Source organism: Anas acuta, chromosome 2 (genome assembly GCF_963932015.1).
Source record: "Anas acuta chromosome 2, bAnaAcu1.1, whole genome shotgun sequence".
Lineage (NCBI taxonomy): Eukaryota > Metazoa > Chordata > Aves > Anseriformes > Anatidae > Anas > Anas acuta.
Genome location: NC_088980.1, coordinates 79,455,862 through 79,468,239, shown reverse-complemented (window position 1 = coordinate 79,468,239; position 12,378 = coordinate 79,455,862). Strand labels below are relative to the sequence as shown.

At 51.3% G+C, this 12,378-nt stretch overlaps 1 protein-coding gene across 2 annotated transcripts in view; it reads left to right on the top strand.

Annotated features, from left to right (window-relative positions):
- Positions 1 to 4,664: 4,664 nt before the first annotated feature.
- The window catches only part of BCL2 (BCL2 apoptosis regulator), an 86,248-nt gene continuing 78,534 nt past the window's right edge, over positions 4,665 to 12,378 (top strand). Inside the window, exons 1-2 of one of the 2 annotated variants that reach the window (XM_068670911.1) lie at positions 4,674 to 5,658; positions 5,981 to 6,803. In XM_068670911.1, the coding sequence (XP_068527012.1) occupies positions 6,219 to 6,803 (585 nt within the window). In that variant the 5' untranslated portion in view covers positions 4,674 to 5,658; positions 5,981 to 6,218. Of the gene's footprint in view, positions 6,804 to 12,378 lie in introns of both variants that reach the window. The other variant, XM_068670912.1, reaches the window with a different exon arrangement.

The window sequence follows — 12,378 nt, the reverse complement described above, 5'->3', positions numbered from 1 at the left end:
ACTGAATTATCAGAGAGCCAAAGTCAAAAACGGATTGAGGAAAGCTTGTGCTATCTGAAATATTTTAAAGCCTGGGTGTTGGTGTTTTCAAGCCAAGGGGCCTGATGCTAATCCTGGAGCACTGGGCAGGTAACAGTTCTGCTCATAACTGCAGCTGCTGGCTTCTTCCCTTTCAATAAAAGTAGCAGGGCAAAATAGATTGCTCTTCATTCCTGTAGGCAATTTAAAAGTGTAGCTTTCATTTTTATTTAAAAAAAAAAAAGGTAGATTTCAGTTAAAAGGCCGTATTACTTGATAGTTCCACTTTTTTTTCCCCTCTACAGATAGTACCAGACACACTCAAGAGCAGGTGGGTGTTTGTCAAAGCTGATAATAAAACCTTGTCAAGTCACTTGCTTTCCTCTGTCACTTGGGGGAGACTCTCATGAGAGCCAGAAAACTAAATGAGGTCTCCTGCTACACCTCCCATCATCATTTCCTTGCTTTCCAACTTCTACAGGCACTAAATTGGTTAAAAAATAAATAAATAAAATACCACATGAATCTGTTGTCGGTGGGAAGGGGTGAGGGGAATAATACTGTTAAGGTTCTGAACAGAAACTTGCACTGAAGGAAGTAGAAAAGTGTGGTTTTATTTTTTTTAACCCCTGATGCTGCATATCAAACTTGGAGAAGCGGAAGCATTTTGAAAAACTGATTTGGGAAGGTTGGCTTTTGGTGAAACTTTGAAGGGAGGAATATGCTACTCGACTTGCTGTATGGTAGAGTGCCACTCAGGCAGACTGAAATTTTATTTTTCTAAGTTGAAAACAAGTTTGTTTTCAGCCTGGAGGGAAATCCCCATGTTAATTTTAAACCTTTCGAGTTCTAACTATGAAGTTAATTCTGTAGTAGTACTGCTAGAGAAATATAAATAAACCCAAGAGGGTAAAGCAACACATACATGCCTAATACTAGGCATGATACCAAACACTGAGAATTGATTTCCTTGGCCAAAGCAGAGTTAAATGTTGTAATGATACCAGCAGTAAATAATGTGTAAAACAATAAGTCTCAAAAGACTTTGAAAGGTTCTCAGCACAATTTACCTGGTAGTGAAATATCCTTTTTAAAGCTGGTTCGAAGAAAGCAGTGAAAATGAAGTGTGTTGGCCTTTATCTCAAGGTGTTTACTCAAAAATGCTTTCCCTTTTTTCTTCAAGGAGAAGGATTTCCAGCGGTGCCCATCGGGCCTGTTACACGGGGCTGGCTGCAGCCGTTTTGCCTCCCTCCACCCCTTACATCTTGGCAAGAAGTAAAGGTGGGTGAGGGATGAGCACTGTAAGGCTCTGAGAGGCAGGAGCTGTGTGGACCCTAAGCCTCTCAGGCCGCTGCCTTTCCTGGAAAGTGCAATTAAGGCCCCATGAAATAAACTGTAATTGTAGGTTAAGCGGGCTTTCAACTTTTTACAGTAGCTTTCTGTGCTCTGCAGACAAAAAGGATCCGCTCCGCACCTGTAACATTTGCAGCTCTGGGAGGATGAAAGGCAGTCTCCCCTTTCAGGAATGCGCTCTGCAGAAGTGCTCATTTGTTCCAGTTAACCTGCTGCGGTCCTGGTTAAAAACGAGAAAAACATTCATCCAAACTTCAGGGATGCTACTTTCTCCTTTTAATTTTGCACGCAGAAAGCCTTTTTAAGAAGTGCTGTGTACCACAGTGGATAGCAGTATTAGGCAGCACCGAGCAAAACAGAAGAGGTGCTCGTGGCAATAACCGGTGCTACGCAGTCAATAGCAAGGAATTAAATGCATGCGGGCAGGTCTCTAAAAGAGCATTCTTTCCAAGGCATTTTTTGTGGCTTGGCAAAGACACCGCAGGGCTGTGGGTGTCATGGTCTCATGGCCAGAAACAAACGCGCAAGGTCACGCAGTCAATAGCTACTTTTAGGCAGGGCAAGTTGCAGCGGTAGAACAGGCAGCTCCGGTGGGCACAAGGGTGTGCAGGGCAAACACAGGATGGTGTGGAAAGGAGAAGCACCCAATGCCATGAACAGAGAAACCCAGCTGAAGCGTAGCTGTGGCTGAAGCCCCACTGGACACGCCACCAGTTGGCATTTATGGTGTCACGGGCTGTACGGGGAGCAGCCCAGGGATTGAGTCCTGTCACACAGAGCAAACACACACCCCACTTATTTGTGCCTGCTCAGGCAGCCCTTTAAGCAATTGCTTTTATGCAACCTGCCTGCTCGTGAGCATAGGAAACAAAAAAAGGCAGAAAATAGGAAATAAAGGCCCAAGTACAGGCAAGGAAGCTGGCTCACCAAAATTATCTGTCCTTTATGCTGCTGGGCCTGGCTGATACCCCTTGTCAATGCTCCTGCCCCACTTAATGCTCAGGTGAGCTGCTTTCATCTGAGCTGCTACTCATCTTCCTAATTTACTTCTGATCTTTTCTGCAGCTGATTCTTTTTATTCGTCTGATGAACTTCAGTGGTCCCACTCACGTGAAGATAGATGTGTGCACAGAAGGCTCTGCAGGATCAGATGTTTGGTAGCCGACCTGTTATGCTGCTACCTGACAGCACAGCAGTGATTTCTTAGCTGGCTCTGTGCGTTCGTTTCATGTTCCTCGTTACATCCTGAGCCTCCCTCGCTGCTTTGTTCTATACACCCCCAAAAAACATGTTGCCTGCGTTTTGGATGCCTTTTTAGCTGCTGTTTTATCCCGCTGAGCTCAAACAAACAAGGCAAAAACCGGTACTGTAATGCAAACTTGTGAAACTTGAATACACGCTCATCACCCACTCAGGTGGCGTTATAATTGGGTTTAAGATGCCGCTCCCTTCAATTGCAGGCATAAATGCAGGTCAGCTGCAATGCATTGGACACAATAAGAAAAAAAAAAAAAAAAAGACTTTAAATGCACCTTTTTTTTTTTTTTTTAAACCAGAGCCCGGTTTGTCCTTCCTCAAGGCACAGTTTTGTTTCCCAGTGACTCACCCTTAATGCCCTAGTTTAAAGCGAGCAGTTCCTAGGATTTTTCTCGTGTGGTTTCCATCTCTTGGTCGCAGCCGTGTTTGGTGTTAGCAAGCTTTCCTGTCAGTCATGACTGCTGTTGTCATATTAGCCTTTCAGAAAGGCTGGGATCTCTCATTGCTATAGCAAAGTGCTGAATGTTGTAGGGGGAAAAAAAAGCATCCTTACCAAACCCCCTCCAAACAGAGCATCTCCTGAAGTTTTGCTGTACCTGTTGCTACCAGAAACAGGTTACAAATTCTATAACTATTTTCCTGTTCACATGTTCTCTGCTTGTTTCGATGGTTTTACACGTCTCCCCACACGAAATGCCCTGAGCAAATCCCGTGGCATTTTCCACGCCTCCTTATCAGGAGCGACGCATCCCCAAAGCCTTCCTTTCGGGGGGCTGCCACCCAGCATCCAGGCACCTGGCCACGCCGGGAGGGGACCCAGGGGATACAGGGGACTTCTCCTTCCCTCTCCCGGCAGGAGGGAGGAAAAAAAAATAGTGCTGGGGGGCCAGCGGCGGCCGCTGGGTGGCAACAGCACCCCGCCGGGGCTGTGCCGTAGGGTGCCGGCTCCGGGATGTAGGGGGGCTCCCTGAAGCGAAAGGGGGCGTCCCTGCTGGGGGTGGGGGGCTTCTCATTGGCAGCCCCCTCCCCAAGAGCTTTGTCCTGCTGCCGGGCAGCTCTCGGAGTGGGGACTGGAAGGAAAAGGAGGGTGAAGGGGCAGCATCCCTGCCCTAGGGACCCCCTCGTCGGAGCAAATGCCCGGTCCAGGCTTAATTCATGTGTTGTTTTTTTTTTGTTTTTTTTTTTTCCTGGGGGGGTCGTACAATGGGATCGTCATCCCCATCACCCTTGGGTGGGCTTGTAGACAAAACCAGGCAGGGTGATTCAATCGGGCTTCTGGCGCATCTCCCTCCTCAGCAGAGGGAGGCGCTGAGCAGCTCCTCGCCCCCCTTCCCCTGGGATTTCTCCCCACCTCCCGGCCCGGCACCGCTCGTCCCTGCCCTTCGGCCCCTTGCCCTCCTGTCCCCCCTGAAGCCCCCCGGGCCGGGTTTAGGGGGGCACGGGGCGCCCCCTCCTGCAAAAAGCCCTAAAATTCCCCTTACCCACGGGCAGCGGCAGCAGGTGCGCGCCGGGGCTGCAGCGGGGGCAGCCCCCGGGGGCTTTTACCGAAGGGGGCGCCTCGGTTTATTCCTCACCACCCTTAGCTTTTCTATTTTGTATATTTTGTATTTTTGTATTTTTGTATTATTTTTAATTCTTTATTTTTAATTTTAATTTCTTCTTTGGAAACAAATCCGTGCAGCCGCAGCGACCTCGGGGGGGCGGCGCGGAGCCACCCGCGGCGCTGCCGGCCCCCGCCGCCCGCTTCCTCGGGGGAGGAGGAGGAGGAGGAGGAAGAAGAGGAGGAGGAGGAGGTGGAGGAGGAGGAGAAGGAGGAGGAAGAGGAGGAGGAGGAGGAGGAGGAGGCCACCGCCCCGCCCCGCCGCCGGCCCCAGCCCCGCGCCCGCCGCGATGGAGGGCGGGCCCGGGCGGCGCGGGGCTGCTCGCCCTCTCCCCCTTTCCCTTTTTTTTTTTTTTATTTTTTTCCTTTTCACCCTTTTTCCCTTTCCCTATTTTTTTCCCCTCCCACCTTCCCCCCTTTTCTTGAATGAACCGTGAGGCGGAGCTCTAGCAACCCACGGCGGCCGGAGCCTCCCCCCTTCCACCCCCTCCCTCCCCAACGGGGCTCCGCTCCTCCCCGCCTCTCCCCGCCCCCGCTGCGCTCCGCTCCCCCTTCACCCCCCTCCTTTACCCCCCCCTCAGCCTCCCGGAGCCTCCCGGAGCCGCCGCCGGCAGCAGCAGCAGCGCGGGGAGCCCGGAGGAGCCGCCCGGAGCCTTGCGCGGCCGGGCAGCGGTGCCCAGCGGTGCCCAGCGGCGGTGGTGGCGGTGGCGGTGGCGGCCCGTCCGCGCCCCTCGTCGCCTTCTCCTTCCTCCTCGGGTACAAAAGCGGCTGGGGAAATGGCATTATTGCTGCCCGGGGCCACGCTCGCCAGCCGCTCGCCTCCTTTTTTAAAAAAGCAGCAAAACCGCCCGACGCTCCTGCTGGTGAAAAAGAATTGATTCCTTTCCTTTTATTTTTTTTTTATTTTAATACATATTTTTATTATTTTTTTTCATTATTATTTTTTTTTTTCATTATTATTTTTTTCTATATGTGTGTGTGTGGAAGCGCCGGGCTCCTGCGATCGGTGTCTGAATGAAACTACGTAAATGCATCTGCCCCTACGGCGCACTGGAGGGAAAAAACGGAGCGCTTCGGCCACAGCCTGCCCTCAGATGTGCTTCAGCTGCTCTCCAGGATTTGCCGTCTCTCCGGAGCTGTTCGCCTCCCCGGGCTCCGAGGCGGGATCTTCTGAGCTTTGACAGATCTCCGGAGATGCCTCTTAAACGGGAGTCTGGGAAAAAACATTGGAAATCGTAGGGAGCTTGGTTTTGTGATTTTTATTTTTATTTTTATTTTTTTTTTTTGCCCCTTTCCCACCCCCTCGGGGACTTGAAGCATCAAAGCGGCCGGAGCTTAACGTTTCTGAAGACTTGGCGATGTTTGGGTCGCGCCGTTGCTGGTGTTTTGTTTAGAGGAAACTTGACAGAGGAACATATTTATAGTCCCAAGTAAGTACTTTACAGAGGAAATTTAGTTGGTGTCACTTAAAAGAGCGGTGTCGAGGTTTCTAGCTTGCAGGGCGTCGGATTAGCGCTCGTCCAAGGCTGCCTTGCGGGTCGCGTTGAGTTGCAGCCCTGGCGGTGTGCGTTCGCCCGCTCCTCCGTGTCCCCGGTGGCTCGGCACCGAGGGGAAAATGCACCTGGTTCTGAATAAGTGGGATACTTTTGAAAATGTGTCTCCGCACCGAGGAGGAAGTGTTTTCTAAAGCAGGTTTATAATAAGTAATAAATGTGCGTCTGGAAGTAGAGTATTTACAGCGTTTTTTTTTAGCCCGTATTTATACCGTGCATCTCAAAGCGAGGAGGCAACACTGAGAAGACAACCGTACCTCCGAGACCCTGGGAACTCCCCCACGTCACCATGAATGAAACCGTGCCCGCTACCGTAACTGGATTATAATTTTTTGGGTGTTATTAAATTTATTATCATTGGCTGCTTTACTTTTTTGGGTTCATCCTGCCCCTCTTCTTCCTCTCTCCCTTCCTCTTGCTGCTCCCTCTCGGAAATCATGGCTCATCCCGGGAGAAGAGGCTACGATAACCGGGAGATAGTGCTGAAGTACATCCACTATAAACTCTCGCAGAGGGGATACGACTGGGCTGCCGGCGAGGACAGGGCGCCCGCGCCTACGGCTCTCGCTCCTGCTGCTGCTGCGGTTGCTGCTGCTGGGACTCCCTCCCGCCACCGCCCCGCCGGGCTGCTGTCCCCGCACCCCGAGCCCCCCGGCTCGGCTGCTGCTAGCGAGGCGCCCCCGGGCGAGGGGCTGCGCCCCGCGCCCCCCGTGGTCCACCTCGCCCTGCGCCAGGCCGGGGACGAGTTCTCCCGTCGCTACCAGCGGGACTTCGCCCAGATGTCCGGCCAGCTGCACCTGACGCCCTTCACGGCCAGAGGCCGCTTCGTGGCCGTGGTGGAGGAGCTCTTCCGAGACGGGGTGAACTGGGGCCGCATCGTGGCCTTCTTCGAGTTCGGCGGCGTCATGTGCGTGGAGAGCGTCAACCGGGAGATGTCTCCCCTGGTGGACAGCATCGCCGCCTGGATGACCGAGTACCTGAACCGGCACCTGCACAACTGGATCCAGGACAACGGAGGCTGGGTACGTGCCCCGTGCTTTGCTTTCCTGCTCCGATGGCCCGTGGCTGGGGTGGCTCTGGGGCTCACGGGTGTCCACCTGTGCTCACCTCGGTGCGAGCCTCGGGATGTGAGGTTTGCCTGCTGCATCTTTGCACCGGTGTGGGCCTTCTGCTGGCTCCTCTGCTGTCGGGTGTCACCTCGTGGTGGGGCTGCAGTGAAACAATGTTGGTTTTTAAGTGGGGGGGAGCAGCTGCAGCTCCCTCCTCAGGTGCTGAAAGGCCAAGCAAGGTGCCCTCTCCATCGGAGGGCTCCGCTTTCCCATCCCCTTCGCCCACCGGTGGCATCAGCCCTGGCCAAGGCTTGTTCCAGCACAGCATGGGAAGGGGTTACAGAGGCTGGGGATGGGTACAGGGGGTGGCAGGTCCTGGATGTGGACATCCCTGCATGTTGGGGTGACGCGTGTGTGGGGACACGGTGCTAGAGGCAACCAAATGGGCAGGTGACTGCTGGTGCCACGGTGGCAGCTGGAACAGGGCTCCGTGGCAGAGGATGTTTCTGGGGTGAGAAGTCTGTCTTTGTCTCACCACGAAACAAAGGTGCCGGGAGACAGGTCCATGGGATTGTTCCGGAAAATTTAGTGTTTGTTGTGAAGTCAAATGCGGATACGTTTCCAGGGTAGAAGGCACCTCTGGCTGAGGTTGATTTTTAGCATCATCCAGAGAGGGAAGATTTCCACTTGTGGAAAATGGACAGGTTTTACGCTCGTAGTCAATCAAGCACCCTCCCTTTTTCTCTCTCTCTTTCCAAAATAAATAACCGCATTTGGAAGTGGAAGGGTATTTCTTTCCTTTTTCCGGTATTAATTGACATGCTGTGACAAAATGTGGTCCCAGCCACTCTCCCGCAAACCAAACCTGCTGAACGTATACAAAGCTTGCGAAATTCATGTGTTGGGGTGAGACCAGGCAACAGCTGTACCAAAGAAGAAACTTTACGTACGGTCTGAGAGCGAGCATCAGTCACCTGGAAATGGAGGTGTGCTGACCAGGAGATCGGTAATTCCAGGCTCGGTCTCCCGTGAAACACAGGCAGCAAGAGGACTTGGTTGCATGGCATGCCTTTGGGGGAGGTGTGTGTGAAGGAATGGAAAATACAGCATGTGTTTCCCAGTTTGTAAGCCCGGCGTTTGCAAAGCGTTACATTTTCAGCGTTTGGTCCCTCTCTGGCTTAGCGTTACGCTCGGTGGCGTGCCGCCCACGTTGACCATCTATTAAAACGTGAAGGCATTGCCTTCCCTCTGCCGAGCCCACCTGAGCCGAGGGCATGAGTGTCTGGGGATGTGGGGGACATGAGCATGCTGCCCCAGCGAAGGGAGGAAGACTTCGGGGCCTTCTTCTCAGCCGAAATCTCCCAGAGGGTGCTGCAGGTCCCTGGCTGCAAGCCGCGCTCCAGGCGGGACCTGGAGCTTCCACCCAGAAAGAAAAAACTCACGGCTCGTGGGGCCAGGAGGGGGAGCAAAAAATGTGTGCGCGCACGTGCGTGTCTGTCTGTCTGTATATACACAAGCAGGCGTGTGTGGGTGTGTACGTGTGTGTGTATACATGTGCACGTATGTATAGGCAGTGATTCCAGCACCTAGTGGTTGGGACCACGCTTGGGAAGAGGGAGACCTGTGCTCTGATCCCCTGTGTCACAGATCACTGCCCGGGGGTTGCTTCTGTTGTTTTTCTCCCAAAGCAGATGCTGAGGTGGAACTGGGGGGGGAAGATGAAAAAAAAAAAAAAAATCAGTAAAGAGTTCAGGCTGCCAGAGAGCTTCCCTGGTTAAAACACGAGCAGCGAAAGGGTTAGGGATTTCCAGCTTGCTCTTCTGGGCTGGGATGCCTAACTTGTGCGTAAGTCCCACTTCAGGCTGGAAGCCCGTTTGTGGAGCTGGGGCCCACGTCTTGTTGCAGAGCCAGTGAAGTCATCCTGTTGACTCCAGCGAGCTTTGGATCAGATCTGTAAGCACGCTGGAGATGCGTTGTCCTGTGGGCGTAGTGTATGAGGAGAAACGTAAATACTGAATAAAAATGCGAATGTGAACGGGCAGGTGTTACCAGGAATGATTGGCCAGATAAGGCGAAAGCTGCAGCGCTTTCTTGATGGTTAGAAATAGACGTAACTTAAACTAGAATCACTAAATGCCTTTAAAAGGCAAAGATGCTTCTTATCGCCAGCCATTTAGCTGTTTATTGAGGTTTCCTATAAGCAAAAGCTCCTGATGCTGGGTACGTGTGATGCCACGTACTGCTGCGTGTGATTTGCAACATGCGTATGGAAGATGTGCAAAGTACTACGCCACGGTGGCTTTTGCCTGATGGTTGGTACCTCTGAGTCATTTGGTTAGTATTAAGCTCAGGCAGAACCTTCTAGCTCGTTACAAGGAGTTAAAGACTAAATGAAGTTTCAAGTGCAGCTCTTGGGATCCTCTCTTCAGCCAGAAGAAATCAAGGGTGACATGGGGCAGTGGATCTCTGGATCCTTTTTTTTTCCCTCCTAGTTTTCAGGACACATCAGTGGAAAAGCATGCTTTAACACATCTCTGTGAAGTACTCAGTCTTCAGCTTGGCACTTGTACCATGCCCTGCATGCAAAGCTCATGACAGTGTCGTCAGTGGCTCTTCCTAAGCAGCCGATCACCTTGTAGGTGGCCGTGCTTTGGAGGACCTCAGTGTAACCTTATACATCTCCATATCACCCAGGCTCCCTGGTGCCTGCTTTTGTAGCCCCATCTCCCGCTTCATGTCTAGCTTCCTGGCATGCTGGGGATTTGTGGGCTAATGAGAGGCCGTGCAGCATCAGGACATGGTTTAGGAAGAGAGCGTTGCAGTTAGTCATGAGTGTGTGTTACGCAGCAAGCACGCTGGACAGCGCGTGTGTGCTTTTAGGCTATTGTATGGGCCTGGGGCTTACACCCAGGTCTGAAGCTAGGCTGAAGTGTCTTCATTATTAACCTTCCTATTCTGAATCCATTCTGGCAACATGTTGGCCATGTGTTTTCGGAAGGATGTGAATTAACAGCATGGCAATATGAAGCATGATATTTTGCTCAAAACTTAGAGAAAGCAACAGATGGATACTGCCTGTTCGAAGGCTCTAGTATTAGCTTGTGGTTCTGGTGGCAAGTAAATGCAGCTTTCAAAGATTTTCACATAGGTCAGGATACCGCAATATTGTACTTTGGCCTGATAACATCTTTACTGTGTGACAAAAGAAATAAGAGGAGGACCAGCTCACCTCGACAATTTTGTGATTCTTAGTGTAGTGCATGCTTTCTGATTGGCACCTGTATGACTTCATTTTATTTTCTGGTGCCTGATGTTTTAGTGGCAGAAAGGCTGGCTTTGCAGTGGACTAGCATGCGTTACAGCTTTAAACTTTGATGTAGGGAATATGAAATGTGGTGCAGCTGGTGTGATACGGGCAATAACTGCGTTTGTCTTGCAGCTACAGGTTCTACAGGTTCCCCCTTGGGGCACTCAACATCAGGTGTGTAGGTCTGTTAGCTGTGCTCCGCTTCGGGGTCTGGTAGTCCTACACACGGCTTTTCTCGTGAGCTTTGCAAGAAAAAGCAAGACTTAGCACAAGAACATGAGAACTACGGAAGGAGATGCAGGTGCCATCATGTACATGTAGACAGATAGATCTTTGATGTCAATGTGAAGAGGCCCAGGTGAGAGAAGCCTCATTGTGTTGAAAATTTAGAAAACATCATTTTAAATGATAACATTGGTGGTTAAACCAGGGATGTGATAGCTGTACACTTCCGTCCAATGCTGTTCTGTTATCACGGTTCTTTATTCTGTCCCACGGTTGAGGGCAGATACAGAGAAGGCTTTAAGCACCTGAGGTGGGCCTCAGGTGGAAGATTAGGGTTTGCCCCCTCTATATACCCACAGCCACCTTGGAGGCAGAAGTCCCCAGGTTCATGCAAGTCCTCACCCAAGCCATTTGGGAGCAGCCCTGCCTTGCACAGGGACGCTGTTCCTGAGGCCCACCATGTCCCAGGCCTAGCAGGCGTCTTCTGGGCCTGGCCATCGTCACTTGTACACCATTGTCACTTGCAAATGTAGCCATGGATAAGCCCCTGCTTGGCCTAGCAGCTTCATGGTTAAAGTCTGCTCCCAAGGTTTTACTCGGAGTCTGTCTCCAGCCTGGGGGATTCGACTCCTGTGCTTCCGACATCTCGGGAGGCTTTGTTTGCTGGATGGCAGCTGTTTTTGCTGAGCTGTCCTCTATTTTGTCAACGGGGCTCCTCTTTCTGCAGTGGTAAGGTTTCATTTGGTGGAGGAGGAGGAAGCCGAGTGTCCAATTCCTACTCTCTGACGTGCTTTCTGAGATGACCATCTAAAGCCAAACGTGTTGATGCTTCTTGCACCAGCAGCTAGACCCCATGTTTCCCATTTCCTGGGTTGACTGCACCGATCATTGAGCTTCCTCCTTTCTTTTATTTTTATTTTTTAATTTTTTTTCCCCCTCTATTCTGCTTGGTTTGTTGGCACACCTGGAGAAGGAAGCACAGAGAGAGAAATCACCCTGTGGCAATCCACAGACCAATCGTTCCAGCAAGGGGTGGTGGATGCCTACAGCAGGACAGCGCTATCCCTTATGGATGCCAGTGGGATGGAGGGGCCTACCCGTGTATGAGGACTGACACTGTGTCCCTTCCCAAAACTGCCCACACTTTTCCTGCGTGTCGACTTGTCCTGTGCATGGCAGGGCCATGCTGGCAGTCAGGTGCCCCCGCAGAAGCGCAGGCGCCGCGGGTTTTGTCAGTGAGAGGCGGCCTTGCCACGGCTGAATCCCCTGTGGGGCTAACCCCAAGTCACTGTTTGACTGTCGAAAGGAAGCGATCTGAAATCCACCGAGTGAAATAAATGAATTGGCAGTTTCAAGTGTTGCACCTTCTAGGTCCTTTTGCCAGTTTTTGTGGCTTTGTGGGTTTATAATCGAATTTGCAAAATATTATCAAAATATTTTTCTTTTTGCTGTTGCCGAAGAGAGAGAAATTCATTCTGCGGGGAAGTTGTGTGGCAGCGGGGAGGGAAGAACGAGGAGAGAAAGAAAACAACTCTCGCTCCCCAGTCCCTTTCAAATGTGACAGCTTTCCGCGTAACCTGCAACAATGTTAGGTTGCATATTTTCTCAGAAGTCTTTTTCTTTTCTTTCTTTTTTCTTTTTTTTTTTTTTTAATACATGTATTAACCGTGACCTTTAAAATTTCAGAACCACTGGTCTTGGTTATGGAGGTGATGTCATTTGCCTTGATCTTGCAAAGAACCGTGAAGTTCAAACAGCAATCCTATTAAAAAGTTCTGCTTCACTTTCAGTATTGAGAAAGAAGGCAGCTCTGTGTCTGCGTCAGTGCAGGCCCCCTCGAGCTGCTGCTCTGCTGAAAAATAAGTGGCTTCGTTTTGCCCGTACGTCACTTCAAATTAGGAGTGGGCAGAGTCCCGAGACTGGAGCAGTGATGTGTGAGCCTGCGTGTGGAGCAGGAGCGTTTTCTCAGGGGCCAGGTACCAAGGCCTGGGCTCCTTAATGCAGCACAGGGGCTGT